The 25,031-nt window shown below is 37.4% G+C and overlaps 1 protein-coding gene and 1 long non-coding RNA gene across 2 annotated transcripts in view; one reads left to right on the top strand and one right to left on the bottom strand.

Annotated features, from left to right (window-relative positions):
• HSPA4L (heat shock protein family A (Hsp70) member 4 like) overlaps positions 1 to 9,529 on the top strand; it is a 53,881-nt gene extending 44,352 nt beyond the window's left edge. The window contains exons 18-20 of the mRNA XM_069557439.1: positions 1,673 to 1,792; positions 4,649 to 4,810; positions 8,210 to 9,529. Of these exons, the coding sequence (XP_069413540.1) occupies positions 1,673 to 1,792; positions 4,649 to 4,810; positions 8,210 to 8,401 (474 nt within the window). The 3' untranslated portion in view covers positions 8,402 to 9,529. The remainder of the gene's footprint in view (positions 1 to 1,672; positions 1,793 to 4,648; positions 4,811 to 8,209) is intronic.
• The window catches only part of LOC138422481 (uncharacterized), a 19,388-nt gene continuing 1,294 nt past the window's right edge, over positions 6,938 to 25,031 (bottom strand). The window contains exon 2 of the long non-coding RNA XR_011249888.1: positions 6,938 to 9,680. This is a non-coding gene — a long non-coding RNA (uncharacterized lncRNA). The remainder of the gene's footprint in view (positions 9,681 to 25,031) is intronic.

The following is a 25,031-nucleotide window of genomic DNA, read 5'->3' as shown; positions in this document are numbered from 1 at the left end:
CAATCCCAAAGAAAGGCAATGCCAAAGAATGCTCAGACTACTGCACAATTGCGCTCATCTCACACACTAGCAAAGTAATGCTCAAAATTCTCCAAGCCAGGCTTCAATAATACATGAACCGTGAACTTCCTGATGTTCAAGCTGGTTTTAGAAAAGGCAGAGGAACCAGAGATCAAATTGCCAACATCCGCTGGATCATGGAAAAAGCAAGAGAGTTCCAGAAAAACATCTATTTCTGCTTTATTGACTATGCCAAAGCCTTTGACTGTGTGGATCACAATAGACTGTGGAAAATTCTTAGAGATGGGAATACCAGACCTCCTAACCTGCCTCTTGAGAAATCTGTATGCAGGTCAGGAAGCAACAGTCAGCACTGGACATGGAACAACAGACTGGTTCCAAATAAGAAAAGGAGTACGGCAAGGCTGTATATTGTCATCCTGCTTATTTAACTTATATGCAGAATACATCATGAGAAACACTGGGCTGGAGGAAGCACAAGCTGGAATCAAGATTGCTGGGAGAAATATCAATAACTTCAGATATGCAGATGACACCACCCTTATGGCAGAAAGCAAAGAACTGAAGACCTCTTGATGAAAGTGAAAGAGGAGAGTGATAATGTTGGCTTAAAACTCAACATTCAGAAAACAAAGATCATGGCATCTGGTCCCATCACTTCATGGCAAGTAGATGGAGAAACAGTGGAAACAGTGACAGACTTTATTTTTCTGGGCTCCAAAATCACTGCAGATGGTGACTGCAGCCATGAAATTAAAAGATGCTTACTCCTTGGAAGGAAAGTTATGACCAACCTAGACAGCATATTCAAAAGCAGAGAATTACTTTGCCAACAAAGGTCTGTCTAGTCAAGGCTATGGTTTTTCCAGTAGTCATGTATGGATGTGAGAGTTGGACTATGAAGAAAGCTGAGTGCTGAAGAATTGATGCTTTTGAACTGTGGTGTTGGAGAAGACTCTTGAGAGTCCATCCTAAAGGAAATCAGTCCTGAATGTTCATTGGAAGGACTGATGTTAAAACTTAAACTCCCAATACTTTTAAGCCACCTGATGCGAAGAGCTGACTCATTTGAAAAGACCCTGATGCTGGGAAAGATTGAAGGCAGGAGAAGGGGACGACAGAGAGTGGGATGGTTGGATGTCATAACTGACTGATTGAAGGTGAGTTTGAGTAAACTCTAGGAGTTGGTAATGGACAGGGAGGCCTGGCGTGCTGCAGTCCATGGGGTTGCAAAGAGCCGGACATGACTGAGCTGAACTGAGGCTCCTCTGTCCTCTGCTGTCTTCCAGAGTTTGCTCGAATTCACATCTATTGCCAGGTTCCTATGCAATATTATTCTTTACATAATTGGACTTGACTTTCACCACCAGGCACATCCACAACTGAGCACTGTTTCCACTTTGGCCTAGCAACTTCATTCTTTCTGGAGCTATGAATAAATTGCCCTCTGCTCATCCCCAGTAGCGTATTGGATACCTTCCAACCTGGGGGGAGGGGGGACTTATCTTCCAGTGTCATATCTTTGCCTTTTCATACTGTTCATGGGATTCTCAAGGCAAGAATAGTAGAGTGGGTTGCCATTTCCTCTTCTAGTGGACCACATAAAAGTTGTTTTCTGTTAATAACTTTTTCTTTTTAAAAAACTTAACAGAAATATGGCCAGCCTATTCAAGTAAGGTACATGGAACATGAAGAAAGACCAAAAGCTTTAAACGACTTGGGAAAAAAGATCCAACTTGTCATGAAAGTGATAGAAGCATACAGAAACAAGGTATTAAAACTCATAAAGTAAATTGGTGGTGATGGTAAGTGTGTGGTACGCAGAGGATAGGGTAAATCTTAAAAAGTTCTCAACTGCAGAGCTATAGAATTCCCTGAATTAGTCCAGTGAACAAATTCATTGTTTTCTTCTTAGGGATTTCATTATTGATACAGTGAAAAAAAGGTTTTGTTGAGCCTTTTTTTACTGGCATCTTTGAAACCGGACTCTGCTAGCATTCCTTTTGTCCCTTGGCGCCTCTTTTGGTTGCTCTTGGTCTTCCAGTCTTTTGCTTATCTGTAACTCCCGTGTCCTTTATTCTTTTGTATCTGTGCCCAGATCTGTCTTACTACCCTTAGCCTTTCCACTGTTTTTTAGCCTCAAATATTTAGTTACATAAAAGTTACCTGCATTTGGATGTAACAGTAAGATTTGACAAAATTAAGCTGATTTTTTTTTTTCCTTCTAAAGGAGAGGGTAGCAAACTTTTCCTTTAAATGAACAAATAACATTTTAGCTTCTGCAGTCCTACTAGATACACTCAGCTTGGCTGTTGTAGTGCAAGAGCAAATACACAAGTTTGTAAACAAATGGGCGTGGTAGTATTCCAAAATAACTTTTTAAAACTCAGTAGGTGTAATTTTCCCTTCAGGACAAGTTTTCTGTGTGTGTGCTCAGTCACGTGACCCTTTGTGACGCTGTGGACTGTGACCCACCAGGCTCCTCTGTCCATGGGATTTCCCCAGGAAGAATACTGGAGCAGGTTGCCATTTCCTCCTTCAGGTCATCTTCCTGACCCAGGGATCGAACCCCAGTCTCCTGCATGTTCTACACTACAGGCAGATTCTTTACCACTCAGCCACCAGGGAGCCCCCAAGGTTGTCAATTCCAATTTTAAATATTCACCGTAATTCCCCCAGATTTTATCACTGATGTTAAAACTCCATCAGTGGGGTGGAGAGACCAGCACCAAAGGTTTAGGGGAGGGCATTATCATAGTTTACTTTCATCAAGCACTTAACTAAATTTTGAGCACTTTGTATGGATTATCTCAGTTCTGACAAGAATGTTATTTTGCAGGAAAATAGCAGTGCTTAAGCAACTTGTGAAGTAGTGATGTAGTCAGGATAAAATCTAAGCAGTCTAAAGTCAACATACAAACCCTTAACAACTACACTGTTTTTCACTACACATTGTGGGAAAGGTGGTTACTTATTTTAGAAATAAGAGATTTTTACATTTTTTAAGATAGAGTGCAGTCCAACCAACCTAAAGGAATAATCCAGGTACCGATTGTGAATGTGCCTGCCAACGTCAGTGTCCATACAGGTACAAATAGAATGTAACGATAATGGAAGAGAAAGAAGGAACAAGCAGACAAACAGAAACACCAGGAATATTTCAAATCTGGTATTGGAGGGTCTGTTTATTATTATTACAACCTAGTGTTCGCCATGCTGTCAAAAGCTTCCTGAAGATGCTTTAAACTATTATTCAGAGCAAGGCAAGACTTCACTTATGCTCAAGAATTATGAGTTTATTATGTTCCACGCTCTTCAACATCAAACAAAAACTACAGCATCAAACAAAAAGATAGACAGTAATGGGTTAGTGAAGTCAGATGGTGCTAAGAGCTGTGGGAAAAGTAAGGGACTGCCAGAGGTGGAGGTTTGTCAGAAAGGCAGACTAATAAGATGACATCATTTGAGGGGAGAATTAGAGCTGAGGGGAGGGGTCAAGATGTATGATAATTATAAGAAAAATGTTCTAAAAAAAGTGGGGGGTGGGGACAGGAAGCAATTCCTCAAGGAGAGCAAGTGTTGGAGTAACAGCAAGGAAGCCAAGGGGACTCAAAGCTGTAGGGGTAGGGTTATTAGTTCCCAGATCATGAAAGGCCCAGGGGCCATTATAAAAGCTTGATTTTTACTCTGAGATAGGAGTCCATTGGAGGCTTCTGAACATAGGAGCAGCATGATTTAAGTCTAAAGCAGAGAGACTAGTTAAATCATTAGAATAGCACAAGCAAGAAGTGACAGAACCCTATGCCTGGAGAGTGGAAGGGGAAGAAGTGGCTGGAATTCTGCTGCATATATTTTGAAGGCAGAGCTGATAAATTTTATGTAGATAAAACAGAAAGAGGAGTCAAAATAATTAAGGATTTTTGGCCTGAAAGGATAAAGTTGTTAATTACTGAGATGGACAAAACTTGGAAGAGTAGGTAGGGAGGTAATCGTGAATTTGAAACACAGGTAAGTTGTTTCAGACTTTATAAATAAGAATTTGAGTTGGGAGTTCTTCAGGGAAGATGTTCAGGCTAGAGATTTTTTAAAAGTATGTAGACAGATGGATGGGGAGGAGATCCTCCTTCTGTATGTTGCACCGTCGCTTCTTTCTGGTTTGAGACCACCAGTCTAAATCATGACTTCTTAGATTGTCTTCTACATGTGACAGCTACAGGTGTCTTTTTCAGACAATTTTATTTTTCATTTCTCCTTATCAACAACTTAATCAGTCTGCTGTAGAGTCAGAATTTTCTGTCTAGCTTGCTTGTGCCTACTTACCTTATTTCATTTTACTCCTTGACAGATTTAATTCCATGCAGCTTCTTTCTTGGCTAAAGACTTCTTTTCAGTTTTAATATTCTTCACAAGTCATTCCTTTCCAAACCTGACTTCTTCAGAAGGCCTTTCCTCTTAAAAAGGCATACTGATTTTTCAGTTTCTTCAGTTCTATGTAATTTGTAAATGGCTTCTTCACATGAGTACGCGTGAGATACACACTCAATAAGAGTCTAAATCTTTTAAGCAGGAATTATCAGTAAGTTGGTACTTATTGAAAAACCTCTCATTAAGTTTTTCCCCCCAATAGGATGAAAGATACGATCATTTGGATCCTGCTGAAATTGAAAAGGTTGAAAAATATATCAGTGAAGCCATGAGTTGGCTGAACAGTAAGATGAACGCACAGAACAAACTAAGTCTCACTCAAGATCCTGTGGTGAAAGTTTCAGAAATAGTTGCAAAGTCAAAGGTAAGAAACTATAAACTTGTTTTATAATGGATTCAGTCACTAAAATTTTTTAATTACTCTGAGAAGTAATCAACTTACAGAAAAACAGAGAAATAGGAATTTGAGGCTACTTTTTAATGTGGGGGGTAAAAAAGATTCTAGGTGGATCATGTTTCTTGATTTAATTAGTCACACACAGAGCAGCTTTTAGAAGTGTAAAATAAAGCAATAAAATAATGCCAACAACTATAGATTGTCTGATTTTTCTAGGTAGATAACACTTTTGAATCTCCATTCCTAAAACCACAGTATATGCTTGTTTTTGACATAGTTTGAAATGTATAAAATTTCATGGTAAAATCTTACTTCCAAGATAAACTTTCCATTTTAAAAACTGTTACTACTGAAAATGTCAAAAGTTAAAGAAAACATCATGAAAAACATGGGGATAAACTTTATAATAAAGATCAGCATCTAAGTAGAAAAATAAGACATTGGAAAAACAGCTGACAAAGAAATACATGTCTAAAAAACATGAAAAGATATTCATCTTTGTTACTAATCTAAGAAATGCAAATCTCTTTTCTCCGATTTGGTTATTTGTTTACATTTACAATCTTTGCCATAATTGCCAAGGGTGTGAAGAAATGGACACCTTTCCCTGAGCAATTTGGTTACGTTTGTTACTGCTTTTTCCTGGGAAATCACTTCAGAATATGTATAGAAATTTAAAATGAGTTTACCTTTAATGCAGAAATAACAATTCTAGGAATTCATCTTAATTTGACTGTTGCCTAAATAAATAAACCCCTGCTTATGATACAAAAAAACTGGCAGCAACCTAAATACCTATCAATAAGAAATTAAACTGATGCATATACAACACATAATAGGTAAACATAGTATTTAATAGAGAAAAATGTATATTCTTGCAGATTTAATTGTGGCTGCATTGGGTCTTGGCTGCTGTGCACGGGCTTTCCCCTAGCTGGGGTGAGCAGGGGCCCCTCTTCCGGCGCGTGGGCTTCTCGCTGCAATGGCTTCTCTCGCTGCAGAGCACAGGCTCCCGCGGTTGCAGTGCATGGGCTTAGTTAGTTACCCTGGCTTGTGGGCTCAGGAGCACGGGCTCAACAGTCATGGTACACAAGCTTAGATGCTTTGCAGCATGTCTAAAAAATATATGATCCTCCCAGACCAGGGGTTGAACTTGTGTCCCCTGCACTGGCAAATGGATTCTTAGCTATTAGACCATCAGGGAAGCCCAGTAAATCTATTGAAATATAAAGATTTATACATGATGCATGAAAAAGCACCTCAGAGTCTTATAAAGTTATCTCACTGTAAATTAGCATGTTCATTAAGATTTGTATGTTTGGATACATGTATGCATGGACATATATCTAGAAGGATGTTCACCAAAAGGCTAATAATGTTAATCTAGAGGAGATGGTAGCTTAGTGGGTAAAGAATCTGCCTGCAGTGCAAGAGACCAGGGTTCAATTGCTAGGTTGGGAAAATCCCCTAGAGAAGGAAAAGTTAAACCACTCCACTGCCTGGAAATCCTATGGACAGAGGAGCCTAGCAGGCTACAGTCCATGGGGTAGCAAGAGTCAGACACAGCTTAGCAACGACACCATTACCACCAGAGGAGATGGAATATCAGGTGATTTTTTAAAAATCAGGTTCAGTATGCTCATAGGTATTTATTTTAAAAACAAAAACAGGTTTGGGTTTTTTTTTATTGGAGTATATTTGATTGACAGCATTGTAAGTGTATATACAGTGATTCAATATTTTTACAGATTTTACTTCATTTAGTTATTCTAAAATATTGACTATATTCTGTTATACAGTATATCCTTGTAGTTTCTTTTATACATATTAGTTTGTATCTCTTAATCCTGTACCCTTATCTTGCCCCTCACTGGTGACCTTAATCCTGTACCCTTATCCCTCTCCCCACTGGTGACCTCTAGTTTATTCTTTGTATCTCTGAGTCTTTTTTTCTGTTACTGGTACATTCATTTATTTTTTAGATTACACGTGTAAGTGTACACGTGTAAAGATACAGTATTTGTCTCTCTGTAAGCATAATACCCTCCAGTAACATCAGTGCTGCTGCAGACAGCAAGTTTTCATTCTTCATTCTTTTTATTCCATTGTGTACATACGCTACATCTTTGTTCATCTGTTCATGGACACTTAGGTTGCTTCCACATGTTGGCTATTGTAAATGCTGCTGCTTGGAACGCTGGTGTGCATGTATGTTTTCAAATTAGTATTTTCATTTATTTCTGGATACTGAGAAGTAGATCATATAGTAACTCAACTTTTAGCTTTTTTAGGAACCTCCATACTGTTTTCTATAATGGCTATACCAATTTACATTTCCACCAGAAACGTACATAGAGTTCCCTTTTCTCCATATCCTTACCAAAATGTTATTTGTGTTCTTTTTGATGACAGTCATTCTGACAGGTATGAGACATATTGTGATTTTGATTTGCATTTTTCTGATGATTAGTGATGTTGAGTTCTGTGCCAAACTGGTAATTTTTTTTTTTAGTAATAAAGCAGTAAGAGTATTTTCCTTTTTGAGAAAGTTTTACAAAGAATATATTATAATTTACTCCTAATCAGGTGAGAGGCAGAGTGTGACAGGAACAGTTTGCCACAGAAACATTCCCCCAGGATGTTACCTCCTATTTTCCCACTCCACCCAATTTTGTGACACTGGTCTTGAAAGAATATAAAGTGTTTCAGTAGCGTTACTGAAATGGTCTTTATTTCTGTGCAGAAAAACCAAGGATATAGAAAATATCTTTGAAATGATTATTAAGTTGAATTTACTTCCATGGCTTATTTTTCCTTCAACAGAAAAAGCTGCTCTGTTTTCCAAAAGTAAAGTTAGTGTATACATTTATATAATTCCATTTATTAAAGTAGTTTTCAAGTAATTTTGAGAAATTTTAACTTATGAAATAGGTGCTATGTGACATACTTCTCATAACAGAGCTTTAGGCCTAATTTAAAGGAATGAATTAAAAATTATTCCTAGGAATTCCCTGGCATTCCAGTGGTTAAACTCTGTACCCTCACTGCCAAGGACCCCCAAGTTCAGTCCCTGGTCAGGGGTTCTGAATGCCATGTGTCATGGCCAAAATAAATTATGAGGAAGAAATTTAGTAACAATACAGAATGTATTATTATATCAAAGACTGAATAGTATCTTAAACCACTGACATACACTAGCCAAGAAGGTAAATAATTCATTAAGGTATTTTAAGAATTAGCTGGTTATCTAGCTGAGCTAACAGCAATGTGGAATTATGTGGAAATTTACAAAGTATATGTGAACTTCAGAAAGTTAGTGGTAACTTGTTACATAATATTTTTAATCAATTTTCTTCATGCTTTTAGGAACTGGATAATTTCTGTAACCCCATCATTTATAAGCCCAAACCGAAAGTAGAGGCTGCTGAAGACAAGGCAAAGGGTAATAGTGAACACAATGGACCAATGGATGGACAGAGTGGGGCTGAAACTAAACCAGATTCAACAAAAGACAACTCGCAGCATACTAAATCTTCCGGAGAGATGGAAGTGGACTAAGTCCTAACTTTACCTTCACGTAGTTCAAATAGTGCAAGTAACCAGAGTCCGTTCTTCTTCTTTTACATCTGGTACACACAACAGATGTTTCGTTGCTCTTAACCACTTTCTGTCATTTGTTTTTTGGAGTAGTTTTGAAAAGTGTTTTATACTGAGTGCACTTACGTTCATTTCCATTGCTGCTTATGTGAAGCTTTAGCTGAATATAGATTAACAAATCAGTTTAAGCTTTCCTAATCTATTTTATGTCAAACATGCAAGACTGATAAGTAGTTGGCAACAATCTACCTTACTTAAAGCTTCTACATGGATAAACCTCAGCTCCTTTATTCAGGAAAGGGTACTGTATTGCACTATTGTTGCAGAAGCATAGATTTAATTGCATCATTATTTTTAAAAACATTGAAACTGATGGGGTTTAAAGCCACCAAGGCACTGACCTTTTTGTAGTTATTGTACTGTTATAATTTAAACATTAAAAACAAACAGGTTCCTTGACAAACTAGTCCATATCAGTGTTGTGCCATGAGAACTCCAAAACTTTGTCATCATATAAATGGACTAAACCACACACTGAAGGGGAAAATGCACAATTTTATGTTAAGGTGACACCAGCAGTTTGCTTCTTTTCATTAGTCATGTGGATTGATGTTTCTCAGAGTAATTCAGTGTCTTTTGCACTTGAAACTTCTGATCTACTTGTCCTGAAGACCAGCTGCTGCTAAAGTAATGCTAACCTAAAAACGATGAAGCATTTTTGATGAAAATACCTTCATGTTAAGGGGGAAATGCTGTTGACTTACTCAGACAAGCATCTGTGATGTTGACAGCCTTTGTTTTTAGTTTTAAATAGTTTGTTTTCTTAGTTCATTTTGTTAATCTGTTAACACAGGGTAGGGAGAAATGGCACAATGTGTATTGCATTATATACATTTATCAGTGATTTACTGTTAACATATAACATAACACTATAAGCGGTAATACTTGAAAAGAAGCACTTAAACCACGTCTTAGGAAATAATGCTTGTAATAAACTATGTTACATATCAACAGGCAAATACAGAATGTTCCATAGTGTAATATGATATGTGATTAAATTATAGTTCTTGCTGTTATATAACCTGTTCAGACCTGGGCTCCAGTTTTGGTGCTTCATATATTTATATGGGACAAGGGACTGTGAAACTAAGATTCTTGAGCTTCATCACCAGACTTGTTCACACTGTTCAGTTCTGTCCAAAAGCTTGAAATTTTCAGTATGGGAGGCAGACTGTTCAACCTACAAAGAAAAGAAACAGAGAATGCATGGGTACTTGTATTCTTAATGCCAATCAACTAGATTGACCTATGTTAAAATTTTGAGAAGCTCAGTTTTTCCCAAAACTACATCTTTATATTAAGAATTAATATTGACTTTCCTTAAGTAGTAAAAATTGAGAGTTCAATATCTTTAGGGATAGTCACTACTCACAACTAGTTCTCTAAGAGAGATTTTGTTTCTACAATGTAGTCTGCACTGAAAGGAGCGTATAGAACAGTGCATTTTGCTGGGATTTTTATTCATCCTTTCAGAGGAAGGAGATGTCCCTTTTTTGCATTAAAAAATCATATACACCCAATATATTTTTTGTCTTCAAACTAATGAAATAATCATATCCATTAGCAACGATGAAACATACTTTTCATTTCTACGTTGGTATATATAGGTTCACTTCAGTAACAGCATCAGAGTTATGAAAGGGAATAAAGTACGTGTAAGGAGTTTATTGCTTTCTCTTAAGAAAATCTCTACCCACTTTGTCAGGGGCTATACCTCTAACGAGTATGTAAGAACAACCCTTTCTGCATCTGAACTGTCTAGTACATCCTGACATTTTCAGTTCCTTACTAGCTTATATAGTTCTCTGTTTTAATCAGAATTATATTCTAGTTCCTGTAGTTATGTACCACTTCATTTATAAGTTAAATATATCCAAAAATAATGTGTATACTTTTCTTACCCATTTATTCAACTTAAATGATTTTCAAAAGCCCTTAACCTTATAATTAGTTGTTTATTGAATACATTAATAAAAGAGAAAATGTTCTACTGAATCTAGTTTTGGGTAGATGGTATGGGCTCAGTTTAATTTTAATCTGTATGAAGTATGAAGTGCTAGACAAAAAATTAAAGATCTATTTTTAAAAAATATATAGCAAAATAGGATATTTTCCTATAGTAATATGCAAATAAAAACTAAATATGTAGGAAATATCTAGGATAATTAATAAAGTAATACACTTCAACTCTATGGAAAAATATAAGTTACTTGGTTTCAGAAGTCAACTCCTAATAACCAATCATAGTGACTTTAAAAACAAAGATTGTTAAATAATATAAAGTTTGCAATGTTTTAATTCCTTAGCTATGTACAGAATACTTAAGTTTTAAAATAACTACAAACAGCACACCAAAGAATTAGGCTACTGGAATAAAAGATCATCTCAATTTTAAAAAGGTAAAAATTAAACTTAAGAAGTACAAATTTTAGACTTGGGGGGGGGGTCAGTTTCCTAGCTAGAAGTCTTTAAAATGAATTTGGGAAATCAATTATCATTATCATAAAGTGACTGTGAAAATATTTTATCCAAATTAGTACATCTTCAACGGTTTTGAAAAAGTATGTTTAAGATCAACTAACCCAAAATAGATTTAACAACCATCCCTCCATTTGCATAAATTTGAACTGTAATACTAACCCTATAAATATTACCCTTAGGATTTCATTTTAACAGCTGGTATTGGTAGTCCACAACAATTGAAGCCTTGTTATTAATTGTACATATCATAGATTTATACAAAATCTAACTTCATCTTTCTCAACTTTTAGAGATTTACAACAAAAAAATTCAATTCTAAAGGAAATGTTATTTTGTGGTTAGACTTCCAGGTTTTAAGCGTAATTTGTTTTGTGGTATTTGATTCTATAAAACTTAATGAGATGTATATCTAACTATTATCAGTATTTAAAATCTGATGATATTGATTAAAGTCAGCCACTGATGACTTTTCCAATGACACAGGTGTAGGGAATGCTTATAAAGTTTGATTCTAATGTTTTATTATCCTCCAACTATCATTTATCAAACTAAATATTTAATCTTAGTTTCAGAAGATCCAGACTTCTTGATCAAAAAAACAAAGCTTTAAAATTAATCTTAAAATTATTTCCTTCATCTTTTCTTTTGATAAAAAAAGATTTAATGCAGATCAAAACCAACCAAGTCTTTAACCAAAACAAAAGCTTTATCTTTCACATCTCTTAATAAAAAGTAAACTAAATTAACATTCTTCCATATACTCATGTTTCCGAAAACAAACAACTCTGGTTGTTTCTAACATAACCAGATGTCTAAGTTTAATATTAGTAACTGCTTAGAAGGAAAAAAACCCCACTAAACATCTATGCCAGTGGTCAGCAGGTGGTAATGGCTCTTTCACCTTCCAGATCTCTAGGATCTGGTCACCATCCAGACCTCTAGCATATTATTAGAGTAAGCATTAAAAAGAAAAAGCACATATTAAAAATACATTATTAAATAACTTGGAGCTTTCAAGTCAAAGACAATTAATAATTGAATCATGAACATTTGATTTAGTCTGTCATGCAGGTCAAAATGCATATTGACAAAAACATTACTGGCATGATCTTTGGGATCTCTAATTTACTATCATGTCCTAGGTCACATGGTGAGTATTAGGGAAGTGGATTGATTACTCATTCTATAACGAGATTCGTGAATTTCAAAATGTTTTACATACTTTAGTTGTCTTATATACGTTTATATACTATAAGACAACTAAAGTAAGTAGGAATTACCTTAGTCCTTCCTGTTTTATTTATTCTCTCGTTCAGTCTATTACATAATCATTTTATTTCTATTATATTTTGCTTTATATTGGATTATTCAAGTCTTTTATTTCATGTATTTAAAAAAATAGTTTTCCTATCACTTTGCTTGATAACTGATTTTATTAGCTGTCTTTTTACTTTAAAACCAAATCTCACTGTTAAGAATTTTTTTATTTTAAAATTCATACTTAAAAAGCCATGTTGTAAGTTTCCATATGTAATACCTCTAAAATTTAATATTGGCTTAATGGGTTTTTCATATTCTGGCCTTGAATACTTTTAAGTAGTTCTGGACTAAAAGAAGTCAATTTTGTGAGTACTGTGTATTATAAGTAACCAGCGTCCTTCATTTTTAATCCAAGTATCAATGTAACAAAAGGGTCAGAAATTCAAAATAGTTGTTAAAGATTAGACACCTTCAATTTTTTGCTGCTTTCTGATTACATACATACATGTGTCATGCATCTTCCTTGGGTGTTTTTGTTTTTTTTTTTAATTTTTTGCCTCCATGGACTTGAGTTTAAACATGCTCTTGAAATCATATGGGCCCACACAGAATGTAGATGTAAAAATGTAATTAGAAATGGAGATCTAAGTAAAGGAAGCTTTAAAGCGTTGTGGTTTTTTTTCCCTGAAATACTTTAATGGCTTAGTGTCTTGAAAGGAGACTCACAGTAAAAGTAAAAAAAAAAAAATTGTATTTGGCTGGATGAAGCCACTGTTGTTTAATACAGAAGCAATTTTTTAATGAAGCTACTGAATTGTTTAGTACTAATATGGTATCCACGTTATTTTTCTTTTCTCCAACCATTATTAAAATAATTTATATACATAGTGACTCCGACTCCAGTCATTAGTATAAAATACCTTCTGGTAGTTCAGTTCCTACTAGCTGACAATTGTTTTTTTAAAGAAAACTACTACATTTGATTTCTCAATTTCCCAGTTTATTGTTGGCACAAACAGTGACCAGTGCAATGCCGAAAATCGTAACAAACTGGGTTTTGCATGTACCAGACCTTTAGCTTCAATGAGCAATCATGAGAATGGTTTATGATATTAAAATTGATAACATTCTTGTATGTAACCCCTATATAGGTGGTATACAATTTTTGTTTACAAAGCATAGCCATAAAATGTTTACATATGCAGAATCAGAGTATATAAAACATTTTCTGTGTATGTAAAATGGCATCATATTAGTGAATAACTGACAAAGTGCATTTATCAGTTGCTATTTGTTCACTAATAGTAAAGTGCACACTGTCAAGACGTAGTGTAAACTTACTTTTGCACCATGAGTTTTGCACAGCAGAGGCTTAATGTTCACATATTGAACTTCAGTGACTTGGTGGTTTGGGGACAGGTTTTCAGAGCCATTTATATACTTTGCTTGGCAATGAGGGTTGAGTAAACTGGCAAACTTTTTAAACCTTCCAATGATGTTTATTCTGAAAACTACTGGAAGTGTTGTCACAGAATAACTTTGTATTGGAAAAGAAAATCTAGAAATAAATGAACTAGAAAACTTTTATAGAGATTTCCAGTACATAAAGAGGAGCTCCCTGCACGAATTTCTCTTAACCTTTTTTTGAGAAATGCTATTCCAGGTGAAACAGCATGCTTGCGTTTCCTGGTCTACGTTTCAGCATTTGATGCTTAATCTTCTAGTGCTTGAACCAACTTGTGAGAATACAAAGGATAATAAATCCTTAATCCACAGAAAATACGTATACCTCCACGAACTTTAAACTTTCCAATATAAGTACAAATAAATACTTTCAAAATTTAGAAGGCTGAACAACTGGCAGTTTATACCTGTTCATCTTACCCTGATTTTCAGGATAACTGGAGAGGATTTTGCTTTTTTAACCCACAATCCCTAGTGATGAACAAAGAGTTGATAACCTTCCAGAGGTGAAGAAGGAATGTCTGTCGACTGTAATTCCTAATATTTTATCCTCAATCCCTCCCTCCTAAAGAAATAAAGATAGATTCAAGTTGGTTCATGCATCCTGCAAATGCCAAAAGGCAATTCGAAGCCAGTTGTATCAAGCAGCATTTGATTTCCTGGTCAATCTCCCTGAAAAGGATTTGTGTACTGGTTTTAGACATTTAAGATTCAGGTTAAATTAAGAGTAAATAAAAAGGGCTTCCCTGGTGGCTAAGTTGTGAAGACTCTGCTTGCCAATGCAGGAGACACAGGTTAGATCCCTGGTCCAGAAGATCCCACATGCTGCAGAGCAACTAAGCCTGTGCTCTAGGACCCAGGAGCTGGCAACCACTGAGCCTGCGTGCCCCCAGAACCTATGCTCCGCAGCAACGAGAAGCTTGTACACCGCAACCAGAGGGTAGCCCCCACCTAGAGAAAAACCCATGCAGCAACAAAGACCCGGCATGGCCAAAAATAAGCAGAAAATAAAAGAGTAAATAATTTGTAGTAAAGAAAATTAACCCTGTTGTAGGCAAAGAGAACAAAGAGAAATTATATATCAGTAACTATGGGAATGCAAGTACCATAAACTTAGCAGTTTAAGAACTATATGTAGTATTTACAAAGATACTTCTTAAACATAATGATGTAATGTGCTTAGTCACTCAGTTGTGTCTGACTCTTTGCCACCCCCTGGATCCTTTTGTCCATGGAATTTTCCAGGCAAGAATACTGGAGGGGGTAGCCATTCCATTCTCCAGGGGATTTTCCTGACCCAGGGATCAAACCCAGATCTTCTGCATTGCAGGCAGATTCTTTACCATCTGAGCCACCAGGGAAGCCCCAACACTACCTTATGACCCACATACAGCAATCCCACAACTGGGCATATACTTTGAGAAAACTGTAATTCAAGAAGGGACACGTTCCCCAGTGTTCATTATTACAGCACTGTTTACAGTAGCCAGGAGACGGAATTAACCTAAATGTCCATCGATAGATGAATGGATAAAGATGTGGTACATGTATGCAGTGGAATATTATTCCGCCACAAAAAGGAACAAAATCGTGCCATTAGCAGAGACATGGCTGGACCTTACAGAGTGAAGTCACTCAGAGGAAAACAAATACTGTATATTATCGTGTATAAGGAGAATCTAGAAAAACAGTACTGATGAACTTATCTACAGGGCAGGAATAGACAGAGAACAGACTTGCAGACACACATGGGGAGGAGAGGGTGGGACGGATTTACAGCTGTTCTGACGTATATACACTACCATGGGTGAAATAGCTAGTGGGAAGCTGCCGTAGACAGCCCAGGAAGCTCAGCTCAGTGCCCTGTGAATGACTCGTGGGGTGGGATGGAAAGTGAGGCCGGAGGGAGGCTCAAGGAGGAGGGGAAATGTGTAAACTAACACAAACATAATTGCTGGAAAGCAATTATATTTCCATTTTAAAAAAAGAAACCTAAAAAAACCCAAACACCCACAATGTGGTACCACTTCATCATACTTCTCAGAACAGCTGTCATCAAGTTCTGTGTGTCTCAGGGAACTCAAACAAGGGCTATGTATCAACCTAGAGGGATGTGATGGGGAGGGAGACGGGAGGGAGGTTTAAGAGGGAGGGAATATATGTATACAGGGAGACCTGGCGTGCTGCGATTCATGGGGTCACAAAGAGTCTGACACGACTGAGCGACTGAACTGAACTGATGGCTGATTCATGTTGAGATTTGATAGAAAAAATTCTTAAAGCAATTATCCAATTAAAATTTTTTTAAAAAGCGTTGGTGAGGATGTAGAGAAAAAGGACTCGTGTGTTGTTGGGAATATAAATTGGTGCAACTACCATGGAAAATAGTATGGAGTTTCCTAAAAAAAAAAAAAAAAAAAAAAAAGCACTATCAATTCCATTTCAGGATATTTATCCAAATAAAAACACTAAGTCAAACATATACATGCACCCCTCTCAGTGCTAAACCTGAAGCTCCAATTCTCTGGCCACCTGATACGAAGAGCCGACTCACGGGAAAAGACCCTGAAGGTGGGAGAGGTTTCAGGCAGGAGGAGAAGGGGATGACAGGATGAGATGGTTGGATGGCATCACTGACTCAATGGACATGAGTTTGAGCAAGCTCTGGGAGATGGTGAAGGACAGGGAAGTCTGGTGTGCTGCAGTCCATGGGGTCGCAAAAAGTCGGACACTAACGCACAACTGAACAACATTGTTCACTGCAGTACTGTTTGGAAACAACCTAAGTGTCCACTGATGGATAATTTAAGATGTATTCTGCATATATAGTATTGCTGCTAAGTCGCGTCAGTCGTGTCTGACTCTGTGTGACCCCATAGACGGCAGCCTACCAGGCTCCCCCGTCCCTGGGATTCTCCAGGCAAAAACAATGGAGTGGGTTGCCATTTCCTTTTCCAATGCATGAAAGTGAAGTTGCTCAGTCGTGTCTGACTCTTAGCGACCCCATGGACTGCAGCCTACCAGGCTCCTCCGTCCATGGGATTTCCCAGTCAAGAGTACTGGAGTGGGGTGCCATTGCCTTCTCCGATATATAGTATTATCCAGAGATAAAAAAGAAAAAAAAAATCTTACACAAATTTGTAACGTGGACTCAGAGGGCATTATGCTAAGTAAAGCAAGTCAGTAAGTCAGAGAAAGAAAACCACCACATTCTATGTAGAATCTAATATATATATATAAAAATATGTATTTAGGTTAAATAAAAATTTTAAAAAGAAAAAAAGAATAGGTATGGAGGGGACAGTGGGTCCCTCCAGTGGAAGGAACACTGGAAAGTGCCTGAAAGGAAGGCATCCTGCACTTTGGACCATGGAAGGTAGGTCAGCACCCCCATTCCTGGGGTCATCAGTCTTGTGTTGCAAACAGCTAGCTAGGCCCCAAGAACATCCAAAAGCCTCATTCAGAATCCTCTAGGGAAAAACAAGTGGGTGACAGTAACCAAAAATAAAGGCCTTAGGCTTCCAGTAGCCAATGTCACAAGTTCTTATATGAAAATATCAGGCTTTTGGTATGTCCATAGTATGTAAAATTGTAAGTTTAATTCATATATGGCTATCGAGTAATAATATTGACACACTGGGAGTTAAAAATACAAGTTGCAGTACATATAATCCCATTTCTTTAATAGGAAATATATATATATATACACACACACATATACACACACACACACTTGTACAAAAGTAGGAAGGTAGGGAAGGGACCCTTTCAAAGTTACCACTGATTACCTACGAGGGGATGACAGATATTTTCAAAATAATAATGTATCACATACAAATTCAAGTGAGATCTGGGAAAGCAACCTAGTGCTGGAGAATTCTGAAAACCCTGCAGACAAGGAAGGTGTACTTCTTTCTATATCTTGAGTTAAAAAGGGAGTCTGTCTTTAAGTGGCTAGGCAAAGTCCCCAGGTTAGGAATCTTCCTATAAAAGGAGACATCAACCAGTCAACCACACCCAGGTACTTTTAAGCTGAAAAAGTGCAGTTGACATTCAGTGGTTTCCCAAATGTGATCTGTGAAGAATTAAAGAGTCAGGAATGGCTTTGGGAAAGGACAGTTAGGAACCTGACAGGATGACTTTTGGGAACTCACTAGCACTGCTTTGCTTTTGGGGATTGTCATTAAACTTTTAGTATTCAGCAGCAACAAAAGCAAAAGTTGAAAATTTCTGATACCACTGAAATAGACTTTGGAGTTAAACAAAACATTTACTTAATCTCCCTTAGTCTTAGTTTCTCCATCTGTGTAAAGCAGATAAACCCCTACTTTATCGTATGAGCCCTCAGGGAAGTCAACACCAGACAAAAGTACTACCACAAACGAAAATTACAGGGCCGTATCTTTCATGAATATAGATGCAAAAATCCACAACAAAATATTAGCAAACTGAATCCAACAACACATACACATAAAAAAGATTACAAACCATGACCAAGTGAGATTCATCCCAGAGTCACAAAGTGGTTCAATACATGCAAATCCCTCGGTGTGATATACCACATCAAAAGAAAAGACAAAAACCACAGTCATCTCAACAGATGCAGAAAAAGCATTTAACAAAATTCAACATCCAGTTATGATAAAAAATTCCTACCAGAATGGGCACAGTGGGAACATCTCTTAACATAATAAAAACCATTTATGACAAACCCACAGCCAGCATAACACTCAATGGTGAAAACCTGAAACCCTTCCTTGCTAAATTCTGGAGCAAGACAAGGATACCCACTCCCATCAGTTCTATTTAACATAGTCCTCGCCACAGCTAAAAAAAGAAAAAAGGTATCCAAACTGAAGCGAAGAGATAAGATTATCATTATACGTAAATGGTTGATACTAAAATACAGAAAACCCTAAAGACTATACAAAAACTACTAGAACCCATAAATGAATTTAGCAAGGTAGCAGGATACAAGATTAAAATACAGAAATCGGCTGCATTGCTTTACACAAACAATGAAATAACATAAAGGGAAAGCAGAAAAAAAAAAGCCCTTTTAAAATGGCATCAAAAAATAAAATAAAATACTTTGGAACAAACCTGATCAAGGAGGTAAAAGATCCATATGCTGAGAACAATATAAAACACTGAGGAAGGAAATTGAAGATGATTTAAGGAAATAGAAGGCACCCCATGCTTGTGATTTGGAAGAATTAATATTGTTACAACCACTGTGCTACCCAAAGCAATCTACAGATTTAAAGTGATCCTATCAAAATACCCATTATATTTTTCACAGAACTAGAATAAATAATCCTCTAGTTTATATATGGAACCATAAAGGACCCAGAATTGACAAATCAATCTTGAGGAAAAAGAACAAAGCAAGAGGCATAACCATCCCAGACTTCAGACAATACTACAATGAGCTACTGTCATCAAACAGAAGGGTATTAGCACAAAAAAAAGACCAAATGAATCAGTGGAACAAAATAGAGAGCCCAGAAATAAACACTACAGTCAATTAATCTACAACAAAGTAGGCAAGAATATACAATGGAGAGAAAACAGTCTCTTCAGCAAATGGTGTTGGGAAAGCTGGGCAACCTCATGTAAATCAAGGAAATTAGAACACTCCCTCACATCATATGCAAAATAAACTCAAAATGGTTTAAAGACTTAAAATATAAGACACAACACCATAAAAATCCTATAGGAGAACACAGCAAAACATTCTCTGATATAAATCATACCAATGTTTTCTAGATCAGTCTACCAAGGCAATAGAAATAAAAGCAAAACTAAACAAATGGGACCTAACCAAACTTATAAGCTCTTGCACAGCAAAGGAAACCATAAAACAAAACAAACTACAAAATGGGAGAAAAATATTTGAAAATGATGCAATAAGGGCTTACTATCCCAAATATGTAAACAGCTCATTCAACTCAGTAACAAAACAATGCAATAAAAATAGGGAGAAGACCTAAATAGACATTTCTCCAAAGAAGACATACAGATGGCCAAAAGGCACATGATAAAAATGTTCAACATCACTAATTATTAAAGAAATGCAAACCAAAACAACAATGAGGTTCCACTTAAGATCAGTCAGAATGACCATCAGTAAAAAGTCTACAAATAACAAATGCTGGAGAGGTTGTGGAGAAGAGAGAACCTTCCTACACTGTTGATGGGAGTATAAATTGGTGCAGCCACTATGGAGGTTCCTCAAAAAGCCAAAAGTAGAGTTGCTATATGACTAGCAACCCACTTAGAGGCACGTATTTGGACAAAACTCTAATCTGAACAGATACATGCACCCCAATATTCATAGCAGCACTTATTTACAATAGGCAAGACAAGAGAACAACCTAAATATCCATCAACAGATGAATGGATAAAAAAGATATGGTATACACATACAACGGAAAATTACTCAGCCATAAAAAAGGATGAAATAATACCATTTGCAACAACATAGATGAACCTAGAGATTACCATACCAAGTGAAGTAAGTCAGAAAAAGAAAGACAAATACCATATGATATTGCTTATATGTGGAATCTAAAATATGACACAAATGTGCTTACCTACAAAACACAAACTCACAGACATGAGAAGACTTGTTTCTGAAGGGGGAGAGTGAGGGTGGAAATGATGGATTGGGCCTTTCGGACTAGCAGATGCAAATCTCTATATATAGAATGGATAAACAACAAGGTCCTATGGTGTAGCACAGGAAACTGTATTAAATATCCCGACTAACCACAATGGAAAAGAAAAAACAAAATAAACATATAAACAGATACATACACACACATAAAATTCATCTAAGCTTCTCTCTTAGGAAACTAGGGGGGAAAAAAGAGCAAATTAAATCAAAAGTAAGCAGAAGAAAAGAAACAATAATAGAGAAATCAATGAAATTTAAAACAGGAAATCAATGGAGAAAAATCAACAAAACCAAAACCTAGTTCTTTGAAAAGATCAATAAAATTCATAAGACTCTACTCAGGCTAACTAAGAAAAAAAGGTTACAAGTTACCAATATTGGAAATGAGAGGTAGGTTATCAATATAGATCTCATGGACATGAACAAGATAATAAAAAAATACTTTGAACAATTCTATGCCCACAAATTTGATAACTCAGCTGAAATGGACCAATTCCTGAGATTTATCGCAGGTATACAAAGCTGGTTCGATACTCAAAAATTAATGTAATCCACCACATCAGCAGGTGAAAAGAGAAAAATTACATGATGATATCAGTAGATGCAGAGAAAGTTTTTGACAAAATCTAACATCCATTGATGATAAAAACTCTCACTAGCAGTACAGGAAATCTTCCATTAACTCAATAAAGACCATCTATTAAAAAAAAAACTGACAGCTAACATCACACTTAATGGTGAGAAACTAGAAGCCTTTCTGTTGATATCAGAAACAAGGCAAGTATGTCTCCTCTTGTCAACATCATGCTGGAAGTACTAACAATATTATAAAACAAGACAATGAAATAAAAGGTGTGCAAGTTTGGAAAGAAGACATAAAACTGTCTTTGCAAATGATACTATCACCTATTCAGGAAACCAAGCAAATCAACAACAACAAAAAAGCTTCCTGAAACTAGTAAGGGATTATAGCAAGGTTGCAGGATACATGGTTAATTAGTCAACTGCTTTCCTATATACCAGCAATGAACAAGTGCAATTTGAAACGAAAAGTACAATGTGATTTACAGCAGGAACCCCCAAAATGAAATACTTAAGGTATAAATCTAACAAATATGTACAAGATTCATATGACGAATACCACAAATCTCTCATGAAAGAAATCAAAGAAGAACTAGATTAATGGAGAGATAGTCCATGATGACAGACAGGAAGACTCAATACTCTCAAGATGTCAGTTTTTTTCTAACTTTGATCTACAGATTCAATGCAATCCCAATCAAAATCCCAGCAAGTTATTTTATGGCTATCAATAAGCTGATCTAAACTGTATACCAGAGAGACAAAAGGTCCAGAATAGCCAATGGAATACTGAAGGAGAACAAAGTTGGAGGAGCGATACTGCTAGACAATTAAGGGTTACTATAAATCTACAGCAATTTAGAAACAGTATGATATTAATGAAAGAACAGATAAGTAGATCAATGACAAAAAAGAGAGAGGCCGGAAACAGACCCAAAGAAATACAGCCAATAATCATTGACAAAGGATAACAAAGGCAACAGGATGAAGCAAAAGACAGTCATCTCAACAACTGGGTGATAAAACAACTGGGTGGGGTGGGGGGGGCGTGTCTCTCTGTGCGCGCTCAGTCATGTCTCTGATGTCCACATGCAAAGACTAACTCAAAATGGACTATAAACCTAAGAGTACAGCTATAAAACTCCTAGAAGATAACACAGGAAAAAAAATTAAGATTATCTTGGGAATGACAATGCCTTTTTAAATATGACACCACGCCACAATCCATGAAAAAATTAATTGATAAGCTGGACTTCTTTAAGAAATGAAAAATTGCTCTTCAAAAAACATCATCAGGTCTCCCTAGTGGCTCAGTGGTAAAGAATCTGCCTGGCAATGCAGGAGACATGGGTTCGATTCCTAGTCCAGGAAGATCCCACATGGCACAGAACAACCAAGCCCATGTGCCACAATTATCGAGCCTTTTCTCCATGGAGCCCATGCGCCGCACCCGCTGAAGCCTGCGCACCCTAGAGCCCGTATTCAGCCGCGAGAGAAGGCGCTGCAGCGAGAAACCTGAGCGCTGAAACTAGAGAACAGCCCCACTTGCAGCAACCAGGGATAAACCCGCGCAGCAATGAAGCCCCAGCACAGCCAAAAATAAGTAAATAAAATTATTTTTTTTTTAAAAGAAAGACATCATCAAGAATGATAAGCCACAGACTGGGAAGACGCTGCAAACCCAACACTGCTAAAAGACTGTTATCCAAAATACAAAGAACTCTTGGGACTTCCCTGGTAACACAGTGGATGAGAATCTGCCTGCTGTTACAGGGGACGTGGGTTCAATCCCTGGTACAGGAAGATCCCACAAGCAGTGGGGCAACTAAGCCCACACACCGCAACTATCGAGCCCAAACTCTAGAGCCGAGAGCTGCAACTACGGAAGCCCATGAGCTGAGAGCCTGTGCTCCGCAGCAAGAGAAGTCACTGCAAGGAAACACTTGAGGACCACAACCAAGAGTAGCTCCCATCTGCCACAACGAGAGAAAGCAAGCACACAGCAATGAAGACCCAGGGCAGCCAGGCAAATTAACTAAGGAATTTTTAAAAATACAAAGAACTCTTAAAACTCAACAATAAGAAAACAAACAACCCAATTAAAAAAAATAAGTCTGAGTTCAACTGATACCTCACCAAAGATATACATACAGACAGCAAATAACCATATGACAAGATGCCCTACAATATACAGCATTAGCGAAATGCAAGTGAACACAAGATACAACTACACAGCTATACAACTACACACATCTACAATCCAGAACCATGATAATAGGTCAAATGCTGGTGAGGATGTGGAACAACAGGAACCCTAATTCATTGCTGGTGGGAATGAAAAATGGTACAACCACTTTGGAAGATAGTCTGTAAGTTTCTTAGAAAACTAAAACATACTCTTACAATATGCTCCAGAAATTGCTTTCCTTGGTATATACTGAAAGGAGTTGAAAATGTGTAGCTAGAAAATCCCGCAAGAGGACATTTATAGCAGTTTCACATATGACTGCCAAAACTGGGAAGCAACTAAAATGTCCTTCAACAGGTAACTGGATAAATAAACTGTAATATACCCAGACAATGTAACATTATTATTGTTTAGTCACTAAGTCACCTTCGACTCTTTTTGTGACCCACGGACTGTAGCCCACCAGGCTCCTCTGTCCATGGGATTTTCATGGAAGAATACTGGAGTGGGTTGCCATTTCCTTCTTCATGGAATCTTTCAGACCCAGGAATCAAACCACGTCTCCTGTCTCTCCTGCATTACAGGCGGTTCTTTTCCGCTGAGCCATGTGGGAAGCCCCAGTAGAACATTATTTAGCACTGAAACAAGTGAGCTAACACACCATGAAAAGGTATGGAGGAAACTTAAATGCATATTTCCAAAGTTAAAAGCTAGTCTTTTAATGGCTACATCCCATACGATTCCAACTATTCAACATTTTGGAAAATTCAAAACTATGGAGAGAGTAAAAAATTAGTGGGGCTTCCCAGGCGCTGCTGCTGCTGCTAAGTCACTTCAGTCGTGTCCGATTCTGTCCGACCCCATAGACAGCAGCCTACCAGGCTCCCCTGTCCCTGGGATTCTCCAGGCAAGAACACTGGAGTGGGTTGCCATTTCCTTCTCCAATGCATGAAAGTGAAAAGTAAAAGTGAAGTCACTCAGTCGTGTCCAACTCGAGACCCCATGGACTGTAGCCCACCAGGCTCCTCCGTCCATGGGATTTTCCAGGCAAGAGTACTGGAGTGGGTTGCCATTGCCTTCTCCTCGCAGGCGCTACAGGTAAAGAACTCACCTGCCAATGCAGGAGATGTTAAGAGACATGGATTCGATCCCTGGGTTGGGAAGACCTTCTGGAGGGGGGAACGATAACCCACTCCAGTATTATTGCCTGGAGAATGCCATGGTCAGAGGAGCTTGGCCAGCTACAGCCCAGTGTAACACAAAGAGTCTGACACGACTGAAGCGACTTAGCAGGTAGCACTGGGGGTGGGAGAGGTGAACAGGAGGAGTACAGAGGATTTTTAGGGCAGTGAAAATTCTATAATGATGGATACATGTCATTATACATTTTTTCAAACCCATAAAATGTATACAACACCAAAAGAGTTCTAAGGTGAAGGGTGGATTCTGCATGATTATGCATGCATGCTAAGTCACTTTCAGTCGTGTCAGAATCTCTGCAACACCGTAGACTGTAGCCCACCAGGCTCCTCTATCCAAGGGATTTTCCAAGCAAGAATATTGGAGTGGGTTTCCATTTCCTTCTTGGGGCTTCCCTGGTGGCTCAGACCGCAAAGAAGCTTTTTGCTAGTTAGGAGAAACAGTCTTCACCATAAGGATTCTAGTGTTTTTCTAGATATAAGGAGGTATAAGAATTGGGCTCATAAAATCGGCTCCTGAAAGTATCTATTTGGAAAACCTGTTCTGCCAGCTTTCTACAGAGCACAGAGTCCCTCACTTCTGCCCTCCACCCTAAACTCCTTTCACGAGTGTTGAAAATCAGCAGCTGCAGCTGCACATGACTTAAAATACTTGTAGAGGTAACAGGAGACTAGCAG

The sequence above is a fragment of the Ovis canadensis genome, chromosome 17 (genome assembly GCF_042477335.2).
Source record: "Ovis canadensis isolate MfBH-ARS-UI-01 breed Bighorn chromosome 17, ARS-UI_OviCan_v2, whole genome shotgun sequence".
NCBI classification, from domain to species: domain Eukaryota; kingdom Metazoa; phylum Chordata; class Mammalia; order Artiodactyla; family Bovidae; genus Ovis; species Ovis canadensis.
The sequence above is the reverse complement of the archived record's forward strand: the minus strand, read 5'-3'. Positions and strand labels throughout refer to the sequence as shown.